Below are 14,765 nucleotides of genomic sequence, written 5' to 3'. Positions count from 1 at the left end.
GAAATCTTCTTACTAGTCTCTGCACGTCGACGAGGACGTCACTCTAGCCCACGCGACGCCGTCTGACGTCATACAGGCAATAAGAAGTCCTCGCCGACGTGCCGATGACAGTTCCCTTTTTTCCGTGCATTCGAAACGGTTATCTTCGAGGGAGTTACTGTTACCTTCGTGGTTACAGTGTATTGTCTGCTGCGTAGTCTTCTCTGCGGTAACAATGTCTCAGAGGAAGTCGGGTTTCAAGCCCTGTCGAGAGTGTGGGGGCAAGATGTCAGTTACAGATCCTCACTCCGACTGTCTATGGTGTTTGAGCTCCGACCACGACGTCTCGACTTGCGATTCATGTCAACACATGAATCCGAAGGCCCTCAAAGAGCGCGAGGCCAAGTTATTCATGGCAAAGTCAAAGAAGAAGGAGAAACATCATAAGAAGTCTTCTTCGCCAAGGTCTCACCGGCGTCATCGAGACTCCCGGCGCCGTAGAGACTCACGACGTCACTCCAGCAAGGAGTCTCGTTCGTGGTCACCTTCGGCTCGGCGTCGGAGGACTTGGGAGGTCAGCCCCACGGTCACGCCGCATCCATCGACGCCGTTGCCCTCTCCGGCGTCACCGACTTCACCTGGTCAGGCGTCAGTGATTGAGGTGGTGCAGCCTCTTGTGTTTTCTCCGGCGTCGCAGACGTCGAGGCCGGCGTCGGGTCGCCCTCGATCCAGGCACCCCAGTATCCGGCTTTTCCCACTCCTGGAGCCGATAGTACCGCGTTTCTTAATGCGATGTATACCATCTTTCATCAGATGGCTCCAGGAGCTGCTCCGGCTGGTCCTTCGGGGCCCTTGGCCTTTTCGTTGGGTGATCCTGCGCCTCTTCGGCCGGCACCCTTTATGCCCTTTCTCCCTTTTGGGAATGTGGGCTCGGCGCCGGTGCCGGCGTCGGTGGCCGCTCCGGTGGCTTCGGATGTTTCGGCCCCGGGGGTTGCCCCTCCGTCGAAGTCAGGATTTTGCCCTGTGACTCCGGTTGGTCCATCGGCTCCAAGACCTCGTCCTCCGGCTCCTGCCTCGGCGCCGAAGCTGCCTGTGGCGCTGGACGCGGCGTCAGATGCTTCTGGAGATCGGCGCCGTTCTTCGACGTCGGCGGAGGCCATGTCGACTCCGCGTATCGAGGAGAGACTTCATTCGAGGAGGCGTGCTCTCCGTCTTTTAGAAGAGCAAGAGTACCAGCGAGTCCTAGAGGAGGGAGAGATTGAGGACTCTGGAGACGGACTGCATGGTCTGGATACAGCCAGTGGGCTGGACACTTCCCCTGAGTGGGACCTTTCATCTCCAGGGGAATATACGGAGGAGGCTGCTTCCTTTCATGCTGTGGTGAGGAAGGCAGCGAGCTTTTTGGACCTGCCTTTGCCGGTGGCAGAGGCAAAGCAGAATTTGCTGACAGAGGTATTGCATCCGGCCTCTGCTGCAGCTGAGCCTCTCTTGCCATTTAATGAGGCTTTGCTGGATCCGGTGTTGGAGGTGTGGAAGAAGCCGGTGTCTTCCTCGGCCGTTCATAGGGCTGTGGCCAGGAGGTATCGAGCTGCACCATCTGACCCTGGCTTTCTCTCTAGACACCCTACGCCGGAGAGCTTGGTGGTGCAAGCCTCCTGTTCCTCAAAGTCAGCGCCTGGTTCCTTCCCGACGGTGCCTGGAGACAGAGACTCCAAGAAACTGGATGCGCAGTCCAAGAAAATATTTTCGTCATGCAGTTTGGCGTTGAAGGCCACCAACGCCACGTGCATTCTGGGGAGGTACATCCATGCGCTGATGGATGATATTTCGTCTTCATTCACGGAGCTTCCCCAGGGTCTTTTGGATGTGGTCTCGGACGCCCAGGCTGCCGCGACCCAGATTATCCAGTCTGGGCTGGACACGACCGACTCGGTGGCCAGGGCGATGGGCACGGCTGTGGTGGCAAGAAGACAGGCCTGGCTCCGAAACTCAGGGTTCTCTGCGGATGTGCAGTCGACCCTGCTGGACCTCCCGTTTGATGGGGACAGACTGTTTGGAGCCAAGGCAGATTCAGCCTTGGAACGATTTAAGGAGAGCAGAGCCACAGCCAAATCGTTAGGACTGCAAGCTCCTTCTTCCTCTGCCTCTTCTAGAATTTTCAGGAGGTTTCGGGGATTTGGGCGTGGCTCTTATTCCTCTTCCTTTCGGGGGAGGTTCCAGCAACCCGCCTCTTCCCTCCCCTATAGGTCATTTAGAGGGAGGGGGAGGGGTGGGGTCCGTACCAGAGGAGCCTCTCAACAGCACTCTGCCTCTTCCTCGTCCTCTGGAGGGGTGCAGCAGGGGAAGCAGCCTTAGGCTTCCACCGTTTCCCACTCACTCCTCTCCTGTAGGGGGAAGATTACAGCGTTTTCTCCACAAGTGGAAGTCTATCACAACGGACACTTGGGTTCTCGGCATTGTGGGAAAAGGCTACGCCCTTCCCTTTCGGGAGTTCCCGCCCCTCATCCCGCCCCGCCCATCTTATTGTTCAGAAGAACACCTCCTGTTGCTAGAACAGGAGGTTCAAGTCCTCCTTTCAAAGGGCGCGGTAGAGTTGGTCCCAGAGCAGGAAAAGGGTCGAGGTTGTTACTCAAGATACTTCCTGATTCCCAAAAAGGATGGTCAGTTGAGACCAATCCTGGATCTGAGGATCTTGAATTGGTTCCTCAAACAGGAAAAGTTCAAGATGCTGACCCTAGCACAGGTGCTTTTGGCGTTGAACAAGGAAGATTGGATGGTGTCTGTCGACTTGCAGGATGCTTACTTTCATATCCCGATACTCAAGTCGCACAGGAAGTATCTCCGGTTTGTGGTAGGGTCGCAGCACTATCAGTTTGCGGTTCTCCCGTTTGGTCTTACTTCAGCACCTCGAGTCTTCACAAAGGTGATGTCAGTGGTTGCGGCGGAGCTCAGAAGGAAGGGGATAGCAGTATTCCCTTACTTGGACGACTGGTTGATCAAAGCCAAGTCCCTGGAGCTTGTGTCGCATCATCTGCAGTCAACAACCCAGTTGTTGTTCGACCTGGGCTTTTCGGTGAACGTGCCCAAATCTCACCTGGAGCCCTCTCAGCGCCTCCTGTTCATAGGGGCAGTACTGGATACAACATTGAGTCGAGCCTTTCCTCCGCCTCAGCGGATTCAAGATATTCAGGAATTGGTTCCAATGTTTCGAAATGGAGCGGTAGTTCCAGTCCTCAAGGTCCTTCGTCTGCTCGGTCTGTTCGCCTCCTGCATTCTGTTGGTCACGCATGCTCGCTGGCACATGAGGGCTCTTCAGTGGTGCCTCCGAAGGCAGTGGTCTCAACACAAGGGAGATTTAGAAGGTACTGTCAAGATCTCCAGAGATGCTGCTGTGGAATTGAAGTGGTGGATTGCGGGCAACAATCTTTCACAGGGGAAGCCGTTCGCGCAGTCGCCACCAGTGGCCACGGTAATAACGGATGCCTCCACCCTAGGATGGGGAGCTCATCTGGGGGATCTGGAGATCAAAGGGCTTTGGTCTCCAGAGGAACAGGTGTTTCATATCAATCTGTTGGAGTTACGGGCTGTACGTTTGGCTCTCAAGGCCTTCCTCCCATCCCTTCGTGGTCAGTCGGTACAGGTCCTGACGGACAATACTACCACGATGTGGTACATAAACAAACAGGGAGGAGTAGGGTCGTACCTTCTCTGCAGAGAAGCTCTTCGGCTATGGTCCTGGGCAAAGGACCATCAGATTTGCTTGGTGGCAAATCATCTGGCCGGGGTCTTGAATGTACGTGCGGACAGTCTCAGTCGCCAATTCTCGGCAGACCACGAGTGGCGTCTCCATCCAGATCAAGTCTGTTTAATCTTCCAGATGTGGGGGTTTCCTCGGATAGATCTGTTTGCCACTCGGGAGAACGCGCATTGCCCGTTATTCTGCAGCCTCCAGTATCCGATGCAGGGAGCGTTGGGGGACGCGTTTCAGATAACCTGGTGCGACCAGTTGCTTTACGCGTTTCCCCCCATACCCTTGATTCCTCGAGTGTTGAGGAAAATTCGCCAAGACCGGGCCCAAGTCATCTTAATAGCTCCGGATTGGCCAAGGAGGGTATGGTACTCCGACCTTCTCCAACTCTCACTGTGCCCTCCGCTCCGTCTCCCTCTCAGGGCAGACCTCCTCTCGCAGTCGCAGGGGCAGGTTTTACACCCCAACCTCCAGAGTCTGCACCTACATGCTTGGAGATTGAACGGGGCAACCTGAGTTCCTTCTCTCTCCCGCCTGATGTAGTGGATGTTATCTTAGCGGCCAGGCGACACTCCACTAAATCTATCTACGCTAATAGGTGGTCTAAATTTGTTATGTGGTGTGGAGAGAGACAGATTGATCCCTTACATGCTCATCTGTCACATGTTTTGTCTTTTGCACTGTCTCTAGCGCAGAAAGGTTGTGCAGTAGCTACCATTAAGGGTTATTTGTCGGCCTTGTCAGCCTTCATTTGTCTTCCAGACCAACCATCGTTATTTAAATCCCCTATTGTTCTCAGATTCTTGAAAGGTCTTCTGAATCAATATCCTCCAAAACCATTCGTTATGCCTCAATGGGATTTGTCCTTGGTCCTGACTTTCCTTATGGGGTCCCCTTTTGAGCCTATGCATTCTTGCCCCTTAAGGTATTTGGTTATTAAAACAGTATTCCTGGTAGCTATAACATCTGCAAGGAGAGTGAGTGAGTTGCAGGCCTTATCGGTTAAACCCCCTTATATAACGTTTTATGGGGATAAGGTGGTGTTGAGGACCAAGGCTGCTTTCCTTCCGAAGGTTGTTTCACCCTTCCATTTGGCTCAGACAATCACTTTGTCCACGTTTTATCCTCCGCCTCATCCTTCAAAGGAGGAAGAAAGACTACATCGCCTGGACCCAAAAAGGGCGTTGAGCTTCTATATCGACAGAATGAAGGATATCAGGCTGGAGGATCAGCTGTTTGTCGGATACGTGGGCAAGAGGAGAGGAAAGGCAGTCCACAAGAGAACACTCTCCAGGTGGGTTGTTCTTTGCATTAAAATCTGTTACTCTTTGGCAAAGAAGGATCCGCCTGAGGGCATTAGAGCTCACTCCACCAGAGCTAAGTCGGCCTCTTCGGCCTTGGCCAGGGGTGTTCCTGTGGTCGACATCTGCAAGGCCGCAACTTGGTCGTCCCTTCACACTTTTGTGAAACATTACTGTTTGGACTCTGAGGTCAGAAGGGACGGTCATTTTGCACGGTCAGTGCTGCAGGATTTCTTGGTTTGACCATTTAGGCACCCACCGCCGGGCGTGGTACTGCTTTGGGACTCTATTCATCAGGTGAGGAATCCACAGGTAGTTGTATCCATCAGAAGAACGAGTTACTTACCTTCGGTAACGACTTTTCTGGTGGATACATTAGCTACCTGTGGATTCCTCACGGTCCCACCCGCCTCCCCGTTGCCTTTTTGGTCTCTCCAAGCAACCCTTGAGTGTGCTCCTTTTGGTCTTCAAAGTTGCAATACATTTTGCATGTATGATATTTGTATATATGTGTATATTTATATATAAATCTATATATATATTGGGTATATACATGATTCGTATGTATAAATATATTTATTTGTTTAAAAAAAAAAAAAAAAGGTTATATTAAATCTACAGCTATTTTATTGCAATGTTGTGTGATTTACATTATTAAGAGATGTTGCTTTGCTCTTTCATTGCATTGGGTTATTATTATTCTCATGCACGTAAAAAATGTTGGTACTGTCATCGGCACGTCGGCGAGGACTTCTTATTGCCTGTATGACGTCAGACGGCGTCGCGTGGGCTAGAGTGACGTCCTCGTCGACGTGCAGAGACTAGTAAGAAGATTTCCGTCAAATGCTGGCGCCATGGGAGTATTCATCAGGTGAGGAATCCACAGGTAGCTAATGTATCCACCAGAAAAGTCGTTACCGAAGGTAAGTAACTCGTTCGTTACTGCTCTAATTCAAAGTTCCTTACTTACCTATGTGGAGTGCCTTGCATTTTATGTATTTACTTCAAATCTTGAATCTTGTGGTTCTAGAATAAATTAAGAAAATATAATTTTCTATGTAAAAGCCTATTGGCCGGGAATTGTCTTTGAGCGTGTGTTCCTCATTTATTGCCTGTGTGTGTACAACAAATGCTTAACACTACCCTCTGATAAGCCTACTGCTCGACCACACTACCACAAAACAGAGCACCAGTATTATCTAATTTTGCCACTATCAACCTCTAAGGGGAACCCTTGGACTCTGTGCACACTATCTCACTTTGAAATAGTATATACAGAGCCAACTTACTACACAAATTCACAAGCTCTATTGGCTAGATATGACAGAGCAGACTGGGATGAAATGGAAGCGCTAATACAATACCTTCCTCCAGAACACCAAAAGAGGACAACAGATAGTGAAGGTTAAGCAATATAGAACAATGTTCTTAGATCTGCTATGGATGCAGCTGATACGGCAGCTAGATCAGTGAACACCAGTGTGCTTATTAGGAGGCATGCCTGGGTGAGATGCTGAGGTTTTAAACCTTGAATAAAACAGGCAGTTTTAAACATGCTGTTTGATAAGCAGCATTCATTTGGCCCTGAAGTGGACACAGTCGTAGACAAACTCAAAAGAAATTCAGAGACAGCTAATGCCATAGGGGCTTTATATAGTACACCCACCAGGGGGAATTTTTGTAGGCCACAGTTTAGAGGAGGATTCAAACCTTAGGCCACTGAAACACCGTCCACCAATCAAAAACAATCCTCAGAATGCTACACTAGAGGATCATTTATAGGCTCCTATAGAGGAGCGAACAGTAGAGGTAGCTCCGCATCAAGAGGTTCTTCACAGTCTAACAAACCGTGACTTTCTCACCATCCCCACAGAGCACATATCTCCTGTGGGAGGAAAACTGGTAAATAACTATCCACAATGGCACAACTACACTACAGATCAGTGGGTTATGTCAATTATCCAACATGGTTTCTGTTGTCCACGCCACCAAACATTCCACCTTGTTTACACAAATTAAAACAAGAGCATCTCATTCTGTTAAAACAAGAAGTACAATCACTGCTACTCAAAGGAGCAATAGAAAGTGGTACCTATAGCTCAACATGGGAAAGTAGTATAGTCTCTATACTTCCGTATAACCAATAAGGATGGTACACTGAGACCAATTCTAGATTTCAGACCTCTCAATCAGTACATCCTTTCAGAGCATTTCCACATGGTTACTCTTCGGGATGTCATTGCCCTATTACAAAACCGGATTACATGACCTCATTAGATATAAAAGATGCTTACTTCCACATTCCCATGCATCCAGTACATGGCAAATATCTAAGATTTGTGTTAGCAGGCTAACATTACCAGTTCAAAGTGCTACCTTTTGGAGTAACAGCACCAAGGGTATAAACCAAATGTCTAGTAGTGTTTGCAGCGTACCTCAGAAGGCAACACAAACGTGTCTTTCCCTATCTGGACGACTGGCTCATAAAAGGAAGCACCATTCAAACCTCTCAAAAGCACACACAATACCCTACACAGTCTAGTGTTCACAATCAATTACCAAAAATCTCATCTCCAGCCATCTCAAATTCACCATATCTGGGAGCAATTCTGAACACTCAATCAGGATTAGCGTATCCAAACCCACAAAGAATTCAAGTGTTCCACAGTCTCCTATCGCAACTCCAATACAATCAAACTTACACAGTAAGATTTATCACGAAGCTCTTGAAAATGATGCCATCCTGCATAGCAATAGTACCCAATGCACATCTAAACATGAGACCCCTGCAACCGTGTTTCTCACAGCAATGGTCTCAGGCACAGGGTCAACTTCACAGTTTAGTGTTGTTGGACCACCAGACTTGCAACTCCCAGCTATGGTGCAGTCACACCAACTTATCAAAGGGGCGGCCATTTCAAGACCCTGTACCACAGACCATAATCTCCACTGATGCATCAATGACAGGTTGGGGAGCCCATATTGACAATCTTGCAATACAGGGGGAATGGGACTTAATCCAGCAGACTTATCGCATAAATCACTTGGAATTGCTGGCAGTCTTCTTAGCAATTAAAGCATTTCAACCATTGATAACACACAAAACAGGCTTAAGGACAGACAACATGACAACAGTGTCTTATCTGCAAAAACAGTGGGGACAGACTCATCCAATTGTCCCTTCTAGCACAAACAATTTGGAAGTGGGCAATTCACAATCGCATTCACCTACTAGCAGAATACGTCCCATGGATACACAACCAACTAGCGGACCTCTTAAGCAGGACGCAACAACAAATACACTAATGGGAGATTGTAAGGAAATGCCTCTCTGTTGCAGTTAACCCCCCTTTTGCCTGATACTGATGCTGACTTGACTGAAGTGTGCTGGGACACTGCTAACCAGGCCCCAGCACCAGTATTCTTTCCCTTAAAATGTACCATTGCTTCCACAATTGGCACACCCATGGCACACAGATAAGTCCCTTGTAAAAGGTACCAAGGGCCCTGTGATCAGTGGCATCAGTGTGGGTTTATTATTTTGAGAAGGTTGATACCAGACTTCCCAGTATTCAGTGTAGCCATTATGGAGCTGTGGAGTTCGTGTTTGACAAACTCCCAGACCATATACTTAATATGGCCATTCTGTACTTACAATGTCTAAGAATGGACGTAGACACTGTAGGGGCATATTGCTCATGCAGCTAGGCCCTCACTTGTGGTATAGTGCACCCTGCCTTAGGGCTATAACCCCTGCAAGAGGGGTGACTTACTTATGCCGCAGGCAGTATTTTGTGGGCATGGCATCCTGAGGGGGATGCCATGTCGACTTTGCCTTTTTCTCCCCTCCAACGCACACAATCTGGAATGGCAGTGTGCATGGGTTAGGTGAGGGCTCCCTTAGGGTGGCACAACATATGCTGCAGCCCTTAGGGACCTTCCCTGGTCACAGGGCCCTTGGTATCCAAGGGACTTATCTGTGTGCCAGGGATGTCCCAATTGTGGAACAATTGTAAGTGAAAACACTGGTGCTGGGGCCTGGTTAGCAGGGTCCCAGCACACATCAGTCAATTCAGCATCAATATCTGGCAAAAAGTGGGGGGTAACTGCAACAGTGAGCCATTTTACTACACATGTTACAATGCCGCAGGGCACTCCAGCTAGTGGAGTTGCCCGCCTCCCGGACATACCCCCCACTTTTGTCAGCAAGCACGGGGGAGATGAGAAAAACAAGGATTCGCCCCCTCAGCCAGGTCCACCCCTAAGAGTGACCAGAGCTGATGTGACCCCCTCCTTAGAAAATCCTCCATCTTGCTTTGGAAGATTTAGCCCAATAGGGATGTGCCCTCTCCCCAAAGGGAGAAGGCACAAGGAGGGTGTAGCCACCCTCTGGGACAGTAGCCATTGGTACTGCCCTCCAGCCCTAACACACCCCTAAATTTAGTATTTAAGGGTGACCCTTAGCCCAGGATTTTAGATTTCCGTACAACCTAAAGGACTTCTGACCTGAATGCCCCGCAGAGAAGATGGAGATGACAACTGACTTGGCCCCAGCCCAACCGGCCTGACTCAAAGAACCTGCAACAGCGACACATCCAGCGGGACCAGTGACCTCTGCCGACTCAGAACTGCTCTGCAACCCAAGCGACCAAGAAACTCCTGTGGACAGCTGCTCTCAACATCCAAGAAGAAAACCTCTTTCTCTCGTAGGGGATTTCCATGTATAGTCATAAGCACTGAATAGTTCTGCACGCCTGCGGGGACCCCGGAGCACTGATCTGAAATACATTCTTAAGTGCAGATACCAGCTCTTTTGAAAAGGGCCTGTCAAAACCGCTTAAGATTAACACTGTGCAGCCTATGTGAACAGCTACACAGGCCAAATTGTTGGAAAGAAAGACAGCTGTAGTGTAAATACACCTTCAAACACACATTTATTCTAGAAATGTAATAAAAATACATTCTCACACTTTATTTACCCCTCCTATGAGAATAAAACAATGCAGGGCAGTGTAGCCCATAGGCTGCCATTATACAGGATGTAAATAGAGCTGTGCCTTTAAGAAAGTAAAGTCTTCCTGTATCCCATCATGCACAGCAAAAGGCAGTTGCCTCAGTTCTTTTTTCCGGCTCCTCCTGACAGGACCCTGAAGCATTGAGCTCTACCTCACAAAGCCTTTTTTGACAGAAAATTCAATTAAAATCTTTTGAATTTCAATTTCACTCGACGTCTTTCATCGTGAGTGAACATTTGCTAGCCTTTCCTTCCAAATTCTGACAAATTTAAAGTTTTTCTGTCTTTAGAATGCCTTCACTTTTTGACAAGTGCCCTAGTTGTGGCAGGAAAAAGGCCAAAACAGATCCATACCAGGTCTGTATTATTTACCTACCATCCAGTCACAAACCTGATGCCTGTGACATCTGCAAAACTTTCTCCAGAAGAACTCTTCGCAACAGGGAGAAAATTCAACTTCAGGCAAGAGAGGACAGGAGAAGAAGTGGTCAATCTGCCACAGAGCGAGGAGAAAGTCAGTCTTCTACCAGGGCTCTCCCTGTTTCCTCTGGAGCGGCTGACAGGCCTGCTCAAAAACGCCATAGGTCTCCGACGTGTCGAGCATCGGCGTCGAGACCTGGAACGGCACCAACATGTTAGCCGTCGAGGACCGGCTCACCGCCGAGAAAGAGGCATCGCTCGACGTAGACAGCCGTTTCGCCGTCGAGACGGCGTAGACGCTCGCCGTCAAGAAGGTCTTGGTCCAGGTCGCTGTCGATGCGACTAGGACGATCGCCGTCGAGGGACAATGTTCGCCGTCGAAGACGCTCGCCGTCATCTCATCGACGTCGAGGAAGATCACCGTCGAGAGGATCTTAGCGGCGAGAGGAATCAACGCCGAGGGGTACTCGTCGTACGTTGAGAAGTGTTTCGACGTCGGAGACATTCAAAGATGCCTAGAAGGGTTTATACCACCTCAGAATCCTCGGCTTCTCTCATCCTTCTACCAACTTCGCAGCGTCTCCTCAGCAGTCACCTCTGCCACAGACACCTGTGGCACCTACAGTCCCTCCTCCGGCTCCTCCCTCAGAGTCCATCCCAGTGACTCCAGCGGAATCCACAAGATATTACCAGACTTTCCTCGAGATGCTCTTCTTCCTCACGACACCATCGTCGACATGAATCAGTTCAAAGATCTTCTCATTCAGGTCATAGACATTCCTCTTCTTCCACAAGGGATTACTCTCCAACCCTATCTGACTCACCGTCTCCAAGAGTTTCTCCCATAGACGACGTGAACACCTTCCAAGAGGTCCTAGTGCACGTTGCTACCAAATTAAACATCCTGCTGGCGGTACCCGCTCCAACGACCTCGGTGATTTTCAAAACATTACATCAGAGGACATCCTCAAGACCATTACTACCACTGTTCCCGGGTCTTCTTGAACCGGCAATGGATATATTTTTAACACCGGCCACAACTAAAACTGCTCCTTCCAGGCTTATAAAGAAGTATCGCCCACCGGAGCAGGACCCTCTATTCCTAAGGTCGGATCCAGTGCCTGACTCTGTGGTTATAGTGGCTGCAGAAAAGTTGCCCTCTACTTCTCCGTCTTCGTCCTCACCACCGGACAAGGAGAGTAGAAAGATCGATGCCGCAAGTCGTAAAGTATGCTCTACCGCAGCCATCACAATGAAAGCAGCCAGTGCTACTGCGCTATTAGGCAGATATGATCGTGCTCTTTGGGACTCTGTACTACAGTTTGCGGAGCATCTACCTAAAGAGAAAAGATTTTTTGGAGATCGTGAGTGAAGGTGCCATGGTCTCCAACCAAGTGATAAGTGCTGCTGCTGACTCTTCGGTGCTATCGGCACATTACTATGCTCATTGAGTAGGCTTAAGAATACACGCTTGGCTATGCTTGACGTCTCTCAAACCAGAGGCACAACAGAGAATTCAAAACTTGCCCTTCTCGGGCTCCACTTTGTTTGGCTGTCATGCCGATGACGAGATGGCGAGAATGAAATCTGAGCTAGACACTTTGAAAGCGGTGGGCACCAAGGGAGCAACGGAAAACATTCCGTCCCTACCAACGAAGGCTTTTCACTCACAGATATCAAACGCCACAGTGGATGGCTTCACGACCCCAGCAGCAACAACAGCATCAAAGAACCTTCTCATCACAACGAAAGTCGGCAAGGGGTCGTTCTACACCGCAAACCCAGACAACTCGTCAGGCACCAGCGTCTAAGCCCTGAATGCTCGCTTCCCCCTCCTCCGTTACCCACTCCGGTAGGGGGAAGTATCTCAAATCATCTGGACGAGTGGCAACGCATCACATCAGACGCCTGGGTGTTGAATATTGTGCGGAATGGCTACGCTCTCAGGTTCATCACTCCTCCTCCGTCTGTTCCACCCAAACCAATCAGTCACCACCTCGAAGCTCTTCAATTAGAAATAGCAACCCTATTACAAAAGAGAGCAATAGAATCCGTCCCGATCAATCAGCACGGAAAGGGAATCTACTCGGTATGTTTTGGTACCAAAGAAAGACAAACAAGAGTTTCATCCCATTCTAGACCTAAGGGTAGCAAACAAGTGGATTCGCAGAGAAAAATTCAGGATGCTATCCTTGCACCAAATTTACCCTCAACTTCGTCAGGGCGACTGACTCTGCGCGATAGACCTCCATGACGCTTACTTTCACATTCTGGTGATCGAGAAGCATCAAAAGTTTCTAAGGTTCATCGTCGGAAAAATTCATTACCAATTTACGGTACTACCCTTCGGCCTCAAATCCGCACCAATAACTTTTTCCAAATGCATGGCGGTGGTGGCAGCCCATTTGAGGAAGCATCGAATATTCGTCTACCCCTTATCTAGACGATTGGCTCATAAAAGTCTCCACCTATCTAGAGGCTCAACAGCATTTCAACTGGTCTCAGCAGCTTCTCCAGAGCCTGGGCCTTCAAGTCAATCTTCTCAAGTCCACAGCAACACCTGTTCAGAGGCTGCATTACTTAGGTGCCAGCATAGATACCAAACAAGGAAAGGTATTTCCTTCGGAGGAACGATGGTTATCAATTCTCCAAAAATGCCAGCAGCTCGAGAACACCTCAGACCACTGCAAGAGCGATATCCTCTCTCCTGGGCTCGATAGCGTCTTGCATCCACCTCATTCCCAATGCTCGCCTTCTTATGAGACCCTTACAGGAATGTCTGGAGGATCAATGGTGTCAACTAGTGGACGATTGGGAGAGCAGAGTCCTTCTTTCTCCCCACCCCTTACAATCCCTCCAGTGGTGGGGATTCCATTCCAGCAACAACCTCCAGCTCAAACCATCGTAACAGACACATCGCTGCTCGGATGGGGAGCGCATATGGATCACCTTAGAGTCCAAGGCAAGTGGTCACAGATAGAGCGTCTGTATCATATCAACCTGTTGGGGCTTCGCGCAGTCCATCTTGCGCTCAAGGCCTTCCTCCCATCTCTGAAGACGGAAACTCTGCTCTTCCAGACTGACAACGTGGCCACCATGTATTACTTAAACAAACAAGGAGGCACCAGGTCCAGGACCCTATTGACAGAGGCTCAAACAATCTGGCACTGGCTTCTAGTCCGGAACCTGTCGCTAGTGGCAACTCACCTTCCGGGCATACAGAATGTTCAAGCGGATGCCCTCAGCCGCGCAATAGACGAGAACCACGAATGGGTTTTGCACGACAACGTCCGTTCCATTTTTGCCATGTGGGGTACCCCCTCTATAGACCTATTCGCAACCCCAGAAAACAAAAAATGCCAAAACTTCGCCTCCAGATATTACCATCCAGGGACGCAGGGGAATGCCCTGTGGATAAACTGGTCAGGAGCATTCCATTGCCTTTCCACCGCTTCCCCTGATACCGGCAGTCCTCCCAGAAGATGTCCAATGCTCACGCCAAGATGATTCTAATTGCCCCAGAATGGCCACGCCAGTGGTGGTTTCCAGACCTCCTTCACCGGTCACTCAAGCCAAACATCGCCCAGACCTTCTCACGAATTTCCGAGGCCAGATATCTCATCCCAACCTCTCATCGTTGAATTTGGCAGCATGGCTCCTGAGTTAGTACAATGTGGTCACCTGAACCTACCTCAGGACTGCATGGAGATCCTAAGGGAAGCAAAGCGCCCTTCCACAAGGACAGTTTATGCCTGCAAGTGGTAAAGGTTCTGCGTGTGGTGCTTGGACAATAACGCCGACCCAATATCCTGCGGAGAGGAGACCATTCTGCCATACTTATTAGGTTTGGCGAAGTCTGGATTGCAATTGTCATCAATAAAAGTACACCTGGCGGCTCTAACTGCATATAGAAAGAGCCCCTCTCAAACCTCTTTCTTTAGGATTCCAATCATAAAGGACTTCCTGGAGGGTTTGAAAAAGGTCTTTCCTCCCATTAGGAGACCATCTTCTCCATGGGAACAGAATATTGTCCTCTCACGTCTGATGCTACCTCCGTTTGAACCGATCCATAAAGCATCTCTTCAACATCTTATATGGAAAACTGCTTTTCTGGTTGCAATCACATCAGCTCGTAGGGTCAGTGAGAACCAGGCCCTTTGCGCTCAAGAACTCTACATGGTTTTTCATTCTTCGAAAGTGGTGATGAGGACACATCCAAAATATTTACCAAAAGTCGTTTCGGACTTTCATGTGAATCAAACCATTTCATTACCACCTTTCTTCCAAAATCCAACTACCCCTG

The 14,765-nt window shown here is 49.3% G+C and overlaps 1 protein-coding gene across 1 annotated transcript in view; it reads left to right on the top strand.

The window, feature by feature from the left end:
• The window catches only part of CNOT1 (CCR4-NOT transcription complex subunit 1), a 1,177,977-nt gene that overhangs the window by 660,981 nt on the left and 502,231 nt on the right, over positions 1–14,765 (top strand). The window contains exons 20-21 of the mRNA XM_069215998.1: positions 11,230–11,826; positions 12,906–13,750. Of these exons, the coding sequence (XP_069072099.1) occupies positions 11,230–11,826; positions 12,906–13,750 (1,442 nt within the window). The remainder of the gene's footprint in view (positions 1–11,229; positions 11,827–12,905; positions 13,751–14,765) is intronic.

Source organism: Pleurodeles waltl, chromosome 12, assembly GCF_031143425.1.
Source record: "Pleurodeles waltl isolate 20211129_DDA chromosome 12, aPleWal1.hap1.20221129, whole genome shotgun sequence".
Taxonomy (NCBI): Eukaryota; Metazoa; Chordata; class Amphibia; order Caudata; family Salamandridae; genus Pleurodeles; species Pleurodeles waltl.
The sequence above is the reverse complement of the archived record's forward strand: the minus strand, read 5'-3'. Positions and strand labels throughout refer to the sequence as shown.